This window comes from Schistosoma mansoni, assembly GCF_000237925.1.
Source record: "Schistosoma mansoni, WGS project CABG00000000 data, chromosome 3 unplaced supercontig 0083, strain Puerto Rico, whole genome shotgun sequence".
Lineage (NCBI taxonomy): Eukaryota > Metazoa > Platyhelminthes > Trematoda > Strigeidida > Schistosomatidae > Schistosoma > Schistosoma mansoni.
The window spans coordinates 1,066,428-1,081,733 of record NW_017386008.1 but is presented as its reverse complement, the minus strand read 5'-3'; the positions used below and the strand labels follow the sequence as shown (position 1 = coordinate 1,081,733).

At 36.3% G+C, this 15,306-nt stretch overlaps 1 protein-coding gene across 1 annotated transcript in view; it reads left to right on the top strand.

Moving 5' to 3' along the window:
- The window catches only part of Smp_030650 (unnamed protein product), a gene marked incomplete at both ends in the record, with an annotated part of 22,095 nt that extends 7,698 nt beyond the window's left edge, over positions 1 to 14,397 (top strand). The window contains 5 exons of the mRNA XM_018791350.1: positions 4,270 to 4,589; positions 5,883 to 6,114; positions 6,912 to 7,248; positions 12,746 to 12,974; positions 14,077 to 14,397. Of these exons, the coding sequence (XP_018645488.1) occupies positions 4,270 to 4,589; positions 5,883 to 6,114; positions 6,912 to 7,248; positions 12,746 to 12,974; positions 14,077 to 14,397 (1,439 nt within the window). The remainder of the gene's footprint in view (positions 1 to 4,269; positions 4,590 to 5,882; positions 6,115 to 6,911; positions 7,249 to 12,745; positions 12,975 to 14,076) is intronic.
- Between the last annotated feature and the right edge of the window lie 909 nt (positions 14,398 to 15,306).

Genomic DNA, 15,306 nt, shown 5'->3' with positions numbered 1-15,306 from the left:
ATTGTCGTAGATGACATCTTCGTTCATTTTCATTTGGTTATGGATTTGGTTCATTGAATTATGAATGTCAATCTTATCAGTTGATAGAAATTTGTGGTAGATACAACAAGAACCACTCAACTTTGTATGTATTTTTTTCACTATACGGTATCATAATCTGTTTCAGTATCTTCTGAATGAACTTTCCCGCTAATTCTGTTAATTAGTGTTTGCATATTCTTATAACCTAAGCGTTTTTATTTAAAAGTGGTAGAATTCGCCTCCTAATTCCACCGACAATGCTGTTAAATACTTGTTATGTTTGAAGAGATTATGAGTTCACCTAATTCACTAACGGGACGAAAACTCAGCGATAAAATGACCAAATAAGCTAATTATTTGGATGCATTCCAGCTTTGCTAACTAGAAAGATGAATGTAGGTTTGGGTGAGGGAAAACGTATTTCACAAGCAGCCAGAAGTACGAATTACAACAGGCACAACTCGAGCTTCTTTACACAGAATGAAAATGTCCTCGGGAAACGTTACAAAATATCATATTGAGAAAGACAGCGAACCAATGACATTTAAGGTCAATGGGCGCTTTGGCGTGAAAACAGGAAATTTAAATTTCCATAATAAAATTACAAAAATAAGACGTTTATCAAGTGAGTTCTGAGTATCTAGTATCTTCAACAATACTAGATATTGTCCAGTATATCTTGATACAGAGCAAAACTTTATACTTTAACTGTCCGAAAGACATGGAGATGAGAGAGAAGATAAGAAAGCCATATTGAAAATAAATTCAAATTGACCCATCAGATTAAAAAAAATATCATCTCTATGCATATTGATGTATAGATTGACTTTGGATTGAGAATGGGTTAATTTTTATTAACTAACTGAGATGAATGTCAAATCTATCCAGACGTCTAATCACATAGTTGAGATGGTTGTGAAGTTCAAGTTGACAGTGAAGACTTATCCAAGAACGATTCTATCATTATAAAATATATGTAAGTTGGTTACAAATCTCAACTCATTAGGTTTCTGTGGCTATCACCACATCTTTATGTATGGAAAGGAACAAACTCCTATAAACATTTGTCTACCTTCTTTTAGTTAATCTTAATAGTTTTTGAAAGGATTAACATTCAGCCGATATCATAGATAAAATGAAATTGAATCACTGACAATCGTCATAAGTATGTGTAGTGCCGGGATGTGAAGTAATAATGTAATAATATATTAAATTGAATAAATGACTCTGGATTATGTGTTGCATAAATTGAACGAAGTAACTTATATGAAATGTGTTCCAACTTGCGGCCTGGATGCCGTACTAGTGTATAACGTGATAACACCGCCAACTAGAGAGTAGTGTTTTACCAATCAGATCAAAATGCATAAAACTTGAGCGAGCGGTCTAGAGTACATATCAGTCCTGCTTCCCGCCTAGCTCAGCCGGTTAGGTTCTCTGAATAGCCCTGTTTACGTATTGGACTGCGACGACGTAGTAACGTGGTGAAATTCCCGATGTTCTGGCGAACCTTATTATCTAGTTGTTTTCTTTTACGGCATTCGAAATTTGTGTACTTTACATGGTCCAGCATTAGTTGCATGAGAGTTGCATGAGAGAGTGAAATCAGCTTTTCTGCTAATGCCAAAGTCTTTATTAGGCTATATGCTTCTTTTCCGATGAACGTAAGGAAATGAGTCACGATATTGAAATCCTCAATCTCTGCATTGGTCATTGTCCAGATTTTGAACCTCACCATGTAATCCTGAAAAGTATTAAAATCTAAGTGTATGTTCGATCATTCTATCACAGGCTACATCGCGATGCCAATGTGATGTATAAGAGTGTTTGAATTGCAGTATGCACTAGTAAATCCAAGAACAACGAAATTTAATGAAGAAGTATTAGATGAACACGAACGAATGTACTGCATTTGGAAATCAAAATGAAAACGGTCATCAATAAAAAAGAATCATTGTTTCATTCAAACACCAGATTTATATACCAAACAGACAGACCACATTGTACCATTAAATAGGAAACAACATTAGTACAATATTTAAACAAATGTGGCTGTGAATAAGGAAGATAGTAAGTGATAGACAAGGCATACCTTAAGAATAGTAAATCATATAATAATAGTTCATAGGTCAAAATAAAACTGATGTCGACAGATATAAGTAGTATGTATCATCAATCGAAAGTGAAATGTCTGGCAGCAGAAGGTTAAAAATATAGAAGAAGAGAGAACGATAATAGGGAGTGGTTTGTGTGGAAACGAAGGTACAGTTAAGTTTGAGACAATTAACTAACATTTTACAAATGAAGAATTTACTGTGTGGTTCTCAGGTTTTATTAGGAAATTTTAGTCAATTGAAGCTAGCCCACCATGAAAATCCTAGAAGCACTGGACGGCCGCTTCGCCCAGTTTTGGGACCCCTCAGCAGTGCGCGATCCCGCCCCGCTAGATTCGAACCCATACGTGGTTGTACTACACTGGTCACTACGTTTCACTAGAACTCCAGAAAATATCTTTTGAAGCCAGTCACTAGTGAGCATATGTTGGTAAATATCAGAAGGGTTTTTTGGATATTATGGTAATTTTACTAGTTGAGATCATGAGTCGATTGAAGCTAGACCACCATAGAAAACCTGGAAGCACTTCTGAGGAGTCCCTTAATAGAACGAAACTACTGTTCAGTGCTTCCAGGTTTCTCATGGTGGTCTAGCTTCAATTTACTCATGATCTCAACAAAACACCTTCTGTTAATAAGAAATGCTGTAATTTTGTATTCAAGTAAATTTGGTTATCCCCATTTGTGTTCTCGTTCTCGATAGTGCAACTGTTAGCAACGCATTTTCAAACAACTCATCTAAAGTTACATAGTCTCTCCGTTAATCCTATCCGGAAGTATATCTTATGAGTTCATAGGAATTCCAAGCTGATTTTACACTACCAATACCAAGGTTGGACGTGGTGGTTTCAAACGAATTGAGCACTGGGTAGAGAGAGACTCAATAATAAATATGTTTGTTAGTGGGATATAGTTTGGATTAAGGCATGTTCCATGCAGGTCAGTATGTATCCAAACAAAGTGTGACACCACTTCGTTATTGCCTAGTAGGTGAACAAATCGAAAACAGGTACACCCTAACACCAGATCCTACGAATCTGCTCAAAGAGAATGTGTTAGCCTAATATAGATTGGTTTACGGCATGTTCCGTACAGGATTATGTTGAGACATGCTGATTGGCTATTTCTTACCCTAGCAGCGCTAGTTGGTACTTGAAGAAGTATGTTATGTAATGAATATAAATATCTAAAGGCTTTTCTTATTATGATTCATACTTTCATCCAACCTTGGGTTTTCCTGAAAATCCCGGAATACTACTAAACATAGTATCAGTGTAGTAAACAGTCAACCAAAAACTCTCAATGTGACTTTTCACTTGCATGATGTTTCTAGATAAACGTCTAGTCAAACGCTGATTGGATAAAGTGCTTCTTAATGTTTCCTGAGTCTTTCATGATCGCTTCAACAATAATCATGAGAAAATCATTGTGCACTTGTGTCTCATGAATGATTATATGATCTATACCTAGTCAGGATTATGTAATGAACAAATATAATTGATTTGACTGGTATATATCACTGTTGATCAAATGAAAAGATGGAGTAGTATTGTGGTGTGGTTCATAAGTAGTATATGGTGATAGTCAGACATAGAATGTATTTTGGCAGAAGATCGATAAGGAAGGAAGAGAAATGAAGCACAATCGGTATGAAAATGCATGAATAATGAAATCAGAGAAGATGTACTGATATTTGCAGAACGAACAGTTAAGATTAAGACGATTGATGGTTATCAGAATTTAATAAGATAGTCCCCACTAGTGTTCTCATTCACTACAGTATAAATGTTCATTTACAGTTAAGAAAGAGGAAATTAGGAAAAGACGTTGGAAGTGGATCGGACATACATTAAGGAAATCACCAAACTGCATTACAAGGCAATCCCTAACTTGGAATCCGGAGGGGAAGCGGAAAAGAGGAAGGCCAAAGAACACATTACGCCGGGAAATAGAAGCAGATATGAAAAGGATGAACAGCAACTGGAAAGGAAGGCTCAGGACAGAGTTGGATGGAGAATGCTGGTGAGCGGCCTATGCTCCTCGACGAGGAGTAAAAGGCGTAAGTAAGTAAGTAATAAATGTTCATTTGATTTCCAATAAGGAGAAATATTTACCGTGAATATTTTGATTTCAGATGTAAATCGGATTGGTATTTCCCATGAAACACTTAGACGTCGTGCTTTGAACTACTTACATGAAGCACAGAATACTTTGACCAATTTACACAGCATTTCTATCCAATTACAAGGACTTCATCATAAGGATTTGAATAATGAAACAGTTTCATCTATTCAAGCATCATTAATTCGCTATCGACAGAATGTGGAGGAAATTATTTTACATTTGGAAATTATTCTTAACAAATTAGGTCAATTAGATGGATTTTCACAAATCCGAATGATTGGCTTAAATAAGCTTTCACAGAGACTACAGAAGAAGATTCAAGAGCAACAGGTTAGAATCGATTACTTATTTCTTACCACTTTCGACTATATATCAAATTGTTAAATTTCTACAAAAGTGCGGAATTGATTAAGACCTGTGAAATGATATTTGATTCCCCCTGAAATACTTATAAGGCCTATTTTGCATAGAACGAACAGTGAACAACAACTCATCCACCATAAGTCAACTCAGCTGAGATCAAGATTACGTCATTCACCTGACTGGCATGTATTTTATTCCACTATCTGTAAATACAAAAGCTTAGAAGAGATATATGAAAAAATCTGATACCGATCTGGTTATCTATGATTCTGTCTGAACCCCTTAGCCAAACATTTTGTACTGTCACCTACGAGACAATATGAGAATATTCAAGAATGGATTAAATAGTTCACTATAGTCATGTTGTAGTGTGGTCTACTTATATCCATATAAGTAGTATATGGTAATGGTTAAACATAGAATATATATTTTGGCAGAAGACCAATAAGGAACGAACTGAAATAAAACGCAATCGGTAGGAAAATGCACAAACAATGAAATTAAAGAAGATGGATTGATATTTACAGAAGGAATAGTGAAGATTAAGACGACTGGTTGTTAATTTGCAAATTAACTGTTTGTTCTATGGTTAACAGAATTTAGTGAGATAGTCTGTAATTTGTACCTTAATACATTTGATTGTCCCATAATAGGACGAAATGGCCGTCCAGTGCTTCCAGGTTTTTCATGGTGATCTAGCTTCAATTGACTCATGATTTCAACTTTGAAAAATACAGAAATCTCCACAAAACCCCTTCAAATTAACTGTTTGTTCCATGGTTAACAGAATTTAGTGAGAAAAATTCATTCAGTATTGTTTGTTTGAATCTTCCCATTGATGTGTTAGGACTGCAACTGGTCAGTCTCTAATTGGCATATGTGCATACTGTGCGTATTGATTCGATATAGCCTTAATTCACAAGCATGATAGGCAAAGATGGATAGTGGCTAACAGTGGAATCCAGAACGCGTGTTTCTTCCTATTCGGGACTCGTCAGCTGGATGTACCTGTACTGGGTTCGAGTCCCAGAGTGAACATCAACTCTGCTAGATGCAGGTACATCTAACTGACAAGTCCCAAATAGGACAAAACACGCGTCTACCCAAACTATATATGGTGTATATTATTGACAAACAATATTAACCTTTAAATTATTATGATGATTGTATCTATGATATTTTTGTTAGTAACGCTCACAATGTGTTTATTATTATTCAATCGAAAAACTTGTATTTTACCCTGTTATCTTCTATAAATAGAATCCTGCAGATTGTAAAATGGCCAAATATGTAACATTTGACTATACTAATTTATGTGGATTTGGTTGTTCCATGCATCAACTCATGTATTGTTTACAATTGGCTTTTGAAAATGATCGAGTTTTAATAGTGAAGAATCATCCTCCTGGAGATATTTTTCGAAAATGGCTTCATCAGAACACACTTCCACTTTCTGAGAAATGTAGTCATCTGGATACAAATGGTAGATCAGGTTTGTAAACGATAATATTTATTATCGATTTCTTGTAATTGTCAGATCTTTATGATTGTCTTGAACTATTTAGTGGAACATTTTCAATTATCTTTTGAAAAAAAAGAAGAAATACTGCAAACCATTCACAAGAACCCATCAAGTAACATAGCGCTGTATACTATTTACATAAAAGAACGTGTAAACATACCTGGATAGTGACTAGCAGTGGAATCCAGTTTGATGCTCGTCACTTCGTCCTATTTGGGACTTGTCAGTTGGATGTACCTGCATCCAGTAGAGTTGATGTTCACTCTGAGACTCGAACCCAATACCTTTCGCTTCAAACGCCATCGCGTTATCCACTCGGCCATTGAGTCCTGATAGCCACTTGCTTGTGCGATGGGGTGAATTTTAAATTCACTTAGTATTGTTTGTTTGAATCTTCCCATTGATGTGTTAGGACTGCAACTGGTCAGTCTCTAATTGGCATATATGCATACTGTGCGTATTGCTTCGATATAGCCTTAATTCACAAGCATGGTAAGCAGAGATGGATAGTGACTAGCAGTGGAATCCAGTTTGACGCGCGTCACTTCGTCCTATTTGGGACTCGTCAGCTGGATGTACCTGCACCTTATTATTAGCAAAATTTCATGTCCTATTGTTCGTCCTAATATTGATAGAATCTCGCTCAATCACTTTTTATTATGGAGTCAAGTTCTGACTCACAAATCAGTTATTATCTTTGGTTAGTAGACACTCGATATACAATTTATCATGTTTAATGAATATTTTCGTTCTATTCTTTACTTCAGATAACATCCAATGTCCTCGTCTTCGATATGGTCACATACATAACTTGTTGCCAAATGTTCTACCCATAAATATGAATGCAGAATTATTACGTTTACATGAGGCACCATATGTTTGGTTTGCTGGTCAACTAGCAGCCTATATTTTGCGTCCAAGGCCACAATTTGCACAATTAATCAATGCAACCTTGAAGAGCTTCAAAATGAGTGGTGATCCTGTTGTTGGTGTGCATATCAGACGTACTGATAAGGTTGGTGTTTGTTTATATACCTCGTTAGAATATGGTATGATGCACTTTATTGTTAATTGTTCAGAATCTTGGCAGTGCATGTTCAGAATGTAAGGCAAGTTTTCAGTTTGTTGTAGTAGTTTTGTTTTTGGATTGAAATACGTTTAAAAATTGGGTTTGTCATTCAGAAATCATCATCTTTGTCAATGGAATACTGGTTGACAGATTTGGTTGATTTCGATATATTTGGTTTAGCGAAGGTTCGGGGTTTATCTTTTAATCAGATGTTTGAATGAAATAAACAATTCGTGATATTATTCCATGCAAGTAAGTCTGTTAAGCGTTACCGATTGGCTTTCTGTATAGATTCTAAACATCAAACTATTAGTCTACTGACCACTGGTGTATTGTTGTTCTTCAGGATATATCTTGGGAGGAGAAGTGTCCCAAATATTCACATTTCGGCTGGTAACGTGGTACAAGTACCCCAAAGTTCAGTACTATGTTTGAAAACATGTTTATTTTCTGCCTTCACATGTTGCTGTATATCAAGACGTAAACATGAGTAGATCCATTACAGTACGTATCTAAAATATACTTTTATTTCTCCACCTATAGCCCCTCTGGGGGCTACTGCCGGTCCTAAACCCGGATAAAAGAGGAGGGTTGTATATGGGGTTAACGACCCCATTCCGCAGAAAACTAACTCGCTAAAAAACCGCTAACCAGAAAAAATTATTAAAACTATTCAAACTCTGCCCTGGGAGTCAGAAGCTCTTCATTTACTAGAGTTATGAAACCTCACGATGAAAGCCGAGTTACTTCGGAAGTCACGAGACCGATGCCCCTTCTAATAACCAGAGCAACAATTTTTATAGGTACATAGAACATCCAAACAATGTGGAAGACCGGAAGTGTCTTCCGAATTGCTCCAGAAACGAGGAGATACTACCTGGAGGTACTTTGAACCAGTGAAGCACATTGGATGCAGGTTGGACAACAACGATTAGCTTCAGGAGAGCTTCTATTATACTCCAGCCTTGAAGAAGGAAATGCCTCACATGCACAAGGAGTTGCATGCTGTCCAAACAAACACGAAATGCACTTATAAGATGGGAATCTCATGGACCAAGGATCATCAAAGCCTCCTTCAAAACAAAGAAAGAGGGCATTACAATAAACGTCGTCCAATGCTATGAGCCTACCAACGACTATGGTGAAGACGTTAAAGACCAATTCTAAGATAGGCTGCAGTCGATCGTCGAGAAGTGCCCAACAAAGGACCTGACCATTCTGATGGGAGATCTAAATGACAAGGTTGGAATAGACAACTCTGGATACAAAGACGTCATGGGAGAACATGGACTGGGAGAGAGGAATGAAAATGGAGAGAGATTTGCGAACATATGTGCCTTCAATAAACTGGTCATAGGCGGCACTATATTCACACAGAAACGCATTCACAAAACCACATGGACTTTACCGGACCACACTACACAGAACCAAATCGACCACATCTGCATCAACAAAACGTTCAGAAGGACGATGGAGGATGTGAGAACCAGGAGAAGAGCTGATATAGCATCAAATCATCACTTGCTGATCGCCAAGATGAAATCAAAACTTAAGAAGCACTGGACAATGAGGCGAACAACATCACAAAAGTTTAATACGGCTTTTCTTCGGAATATGAACAAACTCAATAGATACAAGATAGCCCTCAACAATAAGTTCCAGGCCTTTCATGATCTACTCAATGGAGAGGGAACTAATATGGAGAGCAACTGAAAAGGGATAAAAGAGGCAATTCCTTCAACATGTCATGAGGATCTGGGCGACAAAATTCACTACCATAAGGAATGGATCATTGTTGATACACCGCATAACATTGAAGAAAGGAGGAACAAGAAGAGCAGAGAAAGCCAAGGCACAAGCTGAATACACAGAAGTAAACAAGCAAGTGAAGAGTAGCATCAGAACCGACAAATTTAAATAGGTGGAACATCTAACAATGATGACGGAAAAGGCTGCAAAAGAAGGAAACATGAGACAACTGTGTGGCACAACAAAGAAACTCTCTGGAAATTACCGTAAACCAGAACAACCCGTAAAAAGAAAGGAAGGCAAGGTAATGACCAAAATTGAAGAACAAGGGACAGGTGGGTAGAACACTTCAAAGAACTTTTGAATTGACCGGCTTCACTGGACCCACCTAACATCAAAGCAGCACCTACGGACCTCTCAATCGATGATGGCCCATCAACAATTGAAGAAATCAGCATGGCCATCAGACAAATCAAGAGCGGCAAAGCAGCAGGACCAGAAAACATTCCGGTAGGGGCACTGAAAGCAGATGTAGCAGCAACTGCAAAGGTACTCCAAATTTTCTTCAGTAAGATTTGTGATGAAGAACAAGTACCAACAGACTGGAAAGAAGGACTTCTGATCAAAATACCAAAGAAAGGCTATCTCAGCAAATGTTATGACTACAGAGGAATCACTCTTCTTTCAGTACCAGGAAAACTCTTCAACAGAGTATTGTTAAACAGAATGAGGGACTCCGCAGACGCCCAACTTTGAGACCAACAGACTGGATTCCGTAATGATCGATCGTTTACAGACCAAATCGCAACTCTACGGATCATTGTGGAACAATCAATTTAGTGGAATTCATCACTCCACATCAACTTCATTGGACTACGAGAAAGTATTTGATAGCGTGGACTGGACAACACTATGGCGGCTTCTTCGACACTACGGCGTGCCTGAGAAGATAGTCAATATCATACGGAATTCCTATGATGGATTAAACCGCAAAATCATGCTTGGGGAACGGTTGAAAGACTCGTTCGAGGTGAAAACCGGTGTCATGCAAGTTTGCTTACTCTCGCCCTTTCTCTCCTGGTGATCGACTGGATCATGAAGACGTCAACATCTGGAGGGAAGCATGGGATACAATGGACCGCTAGGATGCAGCTGGACGCACAAGTTTATGTTGACTAAAATGGCGGTGATCAATTTGTATGTACTTTGCAATAAATTGTTTTAGATTATGATGAATGTATAGTCTGTATAGTAAACCCTACCACTTTTAAACAGATCAAATTTTCGTCATCACGGATACCATCATTTCGAAAAAGATGAACATCACGGTAAATTCTAATGATCACATCTTGCGCTTGTACTTTATTTTTAGATAATTCGGGAGGCTAAGTTTCATAACTTATCAGAGTACATGGAACAAGTGGATAAATTTTTTGATCGACAAAATGCTAATCACCTGATAATGTCAAAGAGACATGTAAGTCAATAAGATTAGCTCAGTTATTTAAAATCAACTGATTGTTTATTCAATAATGAGTCAATTGAAGTCAATTGATGTATGTTTCCATGCTTTCTGTGGTATGAAAGGAATAGATTTCGGAAGCATAGGTCAAGAGCGATAGAATTCTATGGATGACCCTGTAAAGCGAATTCGTAGAGAGATGGTGACTACTATCAATCAAGGTATCAAAGCGTTTAACTTTCGCCGTGATGACCACTTTACTTTACAAAATTATTTGAAAAAACGTATTCAAACAAGCTTTATTATGTTTTTTAACGAATGTATGGTGATGTGCTCAACTCCCCAGTATATCAGCGTAAAGTTATCATTAAAATACAGCACACACAATAGGCGAGACTAAACTTTATGGACGACCTTTGAACGACTCTTAAATGACCTTGGGAAATATTAGCCAATCAGAAGACAGTGAGTATACAGTAAAAATATATTATACAAAACTAAAAAAATTAAAGCGGATACTGTTCTTTTACATGGCTCGAAAACTTCTCAAAATCAGATATAGGTTCAGAAGTTCCAAAATCATAGTGCATACAATGCAGGAACACATCCATATGGCTCCATAGTAGTCGACCTCTGAAACCATGATAAGGTCTAAAAAATTCTTTTAGCCTCGACCGCATAGCTTCAATGTTGTTGGTATATTGGCATGGTTTACGGTTTAAGGTTAGAGTTAAGGTTTAGGGTTAATGGTGAGACTATAATTTACGGACGACCTTTGAGCGACGCTAAAGTGACCCTGAGAGTGTCAACATAATAACTAAGACCAAATGAGGGTTATAAACCTGTGTGAATAATTCAAATTATGATTTACAGTTCATGGTTAAGGTTAGGAATTATACTTAAGGCTTTCATCACGAACCGACAACAGCTATAATGCCAAAACTCTATTTATCCAAATGGATAATTGAATTTCGCGCCAAAATCTTATGATCACTACTCTTGTAGACGCTGAATTATCACGTCTTCTCTAAAATCCGTTGTAAACCGACCGTACGTAAGCATTAGGTACCGAACTTAGCGCCGTGACCTTGAAAACCAATGGAAGCTTCTGATTGTCTCGTCAATAAAGTTTAGTCTGGCCCACACAAAGTTGAATCATTTAAAAATCATTCAGAATTCTAAACTAGACAGGCACGACAATGTGAATTCACGAGTTGTCGGCATGTTTTGAAATTGAGGTTTTATAAATGTCAAAATTATTACATTACTTTAATCTGATTCATTGAGTAATGTAATTTTGGCATTTATGCTTATTTGTTGAAGTATGAAGGGAAAGGTGAAAAACTTGTCGTAAAGCACTGATGTTATTCTGAAAGATTTTTAGGATTTCAACATACAACGATTCAACGTTATGATATGTGGTGGTCAATATTCGACATATTCCTTAAACGTCGGATATTGTTCGTCTTGATAAGTGTTACTAGATAACGCCCCAACGGTGTATAAATCAGAAGGCGAATACAAAGTGTTAATTGTATTTATTATTGAACCACATACAGATATCCAAAATTACAAGCACTTTAAGCAAGCATAAAAGAGTAATGCCCGTAAAGCAAAAGAAATGAACGTGCGGGTCGAATAAACGAGTAGGTGAGAGATCGATTGATCAAGACAGCGAGTACAGTAAACAGGATTAATTGTACATGATGTGTTATAAATATCAGTTCAATGAGAAACAATAGTGATTTATTTAAATAAAGTTGAAGGTTATTTGCGGACAATTTCTTAGTAAACATGTTTGGCAAAAATGTTATGGAATATTCACTTACAATTGTAGATTTGAATCTGAAGCGTTTAATTGTTGACATCAGGTTAACAATCATTGAAAACCAGAGGGCAGTAGATATGTTTCCTTCAGGAATTGATCCTAACCCAATATCATAAAAGCTATGCTCTTCTTAGCGATCATTAAATTTATTGAGTTTATTCTTTAAAGAAGTCATTGATGTGGATTGCAATATAGTCTCATAATAGAACGAAATATCTGTCCTAGTTTTCCACTGCTATTCAACTGAATTTAGTCCATGATTTAAACTATGGAATTTTCATGTTACGGAGAGGTTACCTTATTTACAGTCTTAAGAATTCTGTTTGAATAAGTAGAAACTGTGCATTTTAAGAAGAAGAAGAAGAAGAAGAAATATTTTCCAACCAACTTATCATTATCATTATACAAAATAAATCTGATTTTGTTATTTTCATAACTAACAGAACAAAAATCGTAAGAAATTGGGATCAATTTCTGAAAGAACCATGAGAAGAAATAACTCTATTCAAATTAAACGAAGTATTTATTTGGCAACAGATGATCCAAATGTTTTTACACAATTCCCTAACAGTCATCCTAACTATATTCTATATGGTAGTCCAGGTAGATCTCATTCAGCTGATTTAAAAATACGAAAGACATATAATTCATGGAATAATGCAATCATTGACGTTATTGCACTTTCAATGACAGATTTCTTGGTGTGTACATTTTCATCGAATGTAAGTAATATAATTTGACTTTTATCTACAATATTACATTATTTGTTTCGACTGGAATTTGAATGAAACAAATAACGTTGAATAAACAGTTCACGTCAGTTTTACAGAGATGCAGTGATGATTACTACAAGATTGAGAATCATTCATCAATAATGATCGAGAAATGTAAAGGTGTTTTGCTAGTCGATTGTATAATTTGGGAGTTGGAAAACCCTGATTCTAAACCAATGATGCACATGGACTCCAGTATCCAGATGGAACAAATGGTGTATGAATCAATCGTTGGTCATTGGCTACCATGGGACTGCATCTCCTCACGATGCTCCACTGCCTTGTGGATCAGATCTTTAGGTCAAAGGCTCAGGGTGTGGCCCCTTAAGAAAACCACTTGCTTCAGTTTGGGCACCTGATCAGTATCACAGCCCTCACACAAATCGAATGAGATTTGTGCGGTGCATATGTATCTGGTACCCCGTTGTATCAATATTAATGTGTATAAATATAATATAATAATAAAAATTTCTGAAACGTTTAGTCAAGAAACAATTAACAGTTCTTGATATATATATATCTGGAATTTTGATTGCAATGTTTCACTAATCGTCAAGCTATTTTGAATGTGTTTCCTCTCGAAACTAGTCACTAATGGGCAGCGTTAGTCCTGGGTTCGAATCCTACTTGCACAATATTCGGTGCTCACTGCCAGTGAGTCCGATATTACTACAACGCAGCCATCCAGTGCTTACAGATTTTCTGTTGCAGTCAAACTTTGATCGGTTCATGATTTTAAAAAAGTTCAACAATCTCTACAATCCCAAGGTGAATCTGTTTACATTTAAGTCAACAATTATAAAATTTCATTTAAAATCCTAAGCTATGAAAGTACAAAATTTGATGATTACTTACTTACTTACTTACTTACTTACTTACGGCTGATACCCTTCGTCAAGGAGCATAGGCCGCTTACCAGCATTCTTCATCGAACTCTATCCTGAGCTTTCTTTTTCAGTTGTTATTCATCCTTTTCATTATCTTTAAATCATCTCAATGAATACCCTTACAATTCATATATGACGGTTAATCTTATGGATATTTTTCTTAGATTTGTCGTTTAGCTTATGAATTAATGCAAACACGTCAAATGGAATTGGGTGATGCAACACAATTATGTCATTCCATTGATATTGCATTCCATGAAGAAGATTACAGTAGACTAAAATTTGATGTGATTATACCAGATATGAAAGAACAGTTAAAGTATGGTGATGTAGTGGATATTTTCATTAATCATGGAAATGGTTCAGCATCAGTAAAACTAGATCAATCAAGCAGAAATATACATAATAAAAGCCAAAAGGATACAAGGAACGAATTCTTTATGGCACCTGCTTATAAGTTTAGACCAAGAATAAACATAACTTGATCCAATTAACACAAGGAAGAGTATTTCAATAGACTACATATCATATTAGATTTAGTTTTACACTGTCGTCTTTTCTTTTTCAGCTTCCATTTTGGTGCCTTACATCAGCCTACACATAGTTAGGAACATATATATTCACACTTTTACAAAATTGTTGACTTTCAATTATGGGTGTTTCAGTTAATTATTTGCTCAAATTGTACTATACTACTGAATAGATGTGATTTATGAAACAACAATTGACAAATTATAGTTCATTATTGACAAGATGAAAATATTTGTTCTAAATTTATGATTGTTTATGCATAGAGGAAAAAGTTGAAAATAATCAAAGATGGATAGTGGTTAGCAGTGGAATCCAGTTTGATGCGCGTCACTTCATCCTATTATGGGACTCGTCAGTTGGATGTACCTGCATCCACCAGAGTTGATGTTCACTCTGGGACTCGAACCTAGTAATTTTCGCTTCAAACGCCATCACGTTATCCACTTGGTCAGTGAGTCCTGATAGCCACTTGCTTGTGCGATGAGGTAAAGTTTAAATTCATTTAGTATTGTTTGTTTGAAACCATGCTTGTGGATTAAAGGTTATATCGAGGCAATACGCACAGTATTCACATATGCCAATTAGAGACTGACCAGTTGCAGTCCTAAGATATCAATGGGAAGATTCAAACAAACAATACTAAAGTTGAAAATAGTTTATAATTCTTAATTGTATGTTTACTCAATCGAGGTATGGAAGTATATAAATGAGATATGCATGAAAATGAAAAAAAAATTCCAAGGAATGCAGACAAGTCGTAAGGGATTGTTACCAATGATGAGAGAATGTAATTATAAAGACCTTGGTTAACCTAAGAAAGCTGCCACTTCGCTTATGTGATACCAGATGATAATGTAGATTTT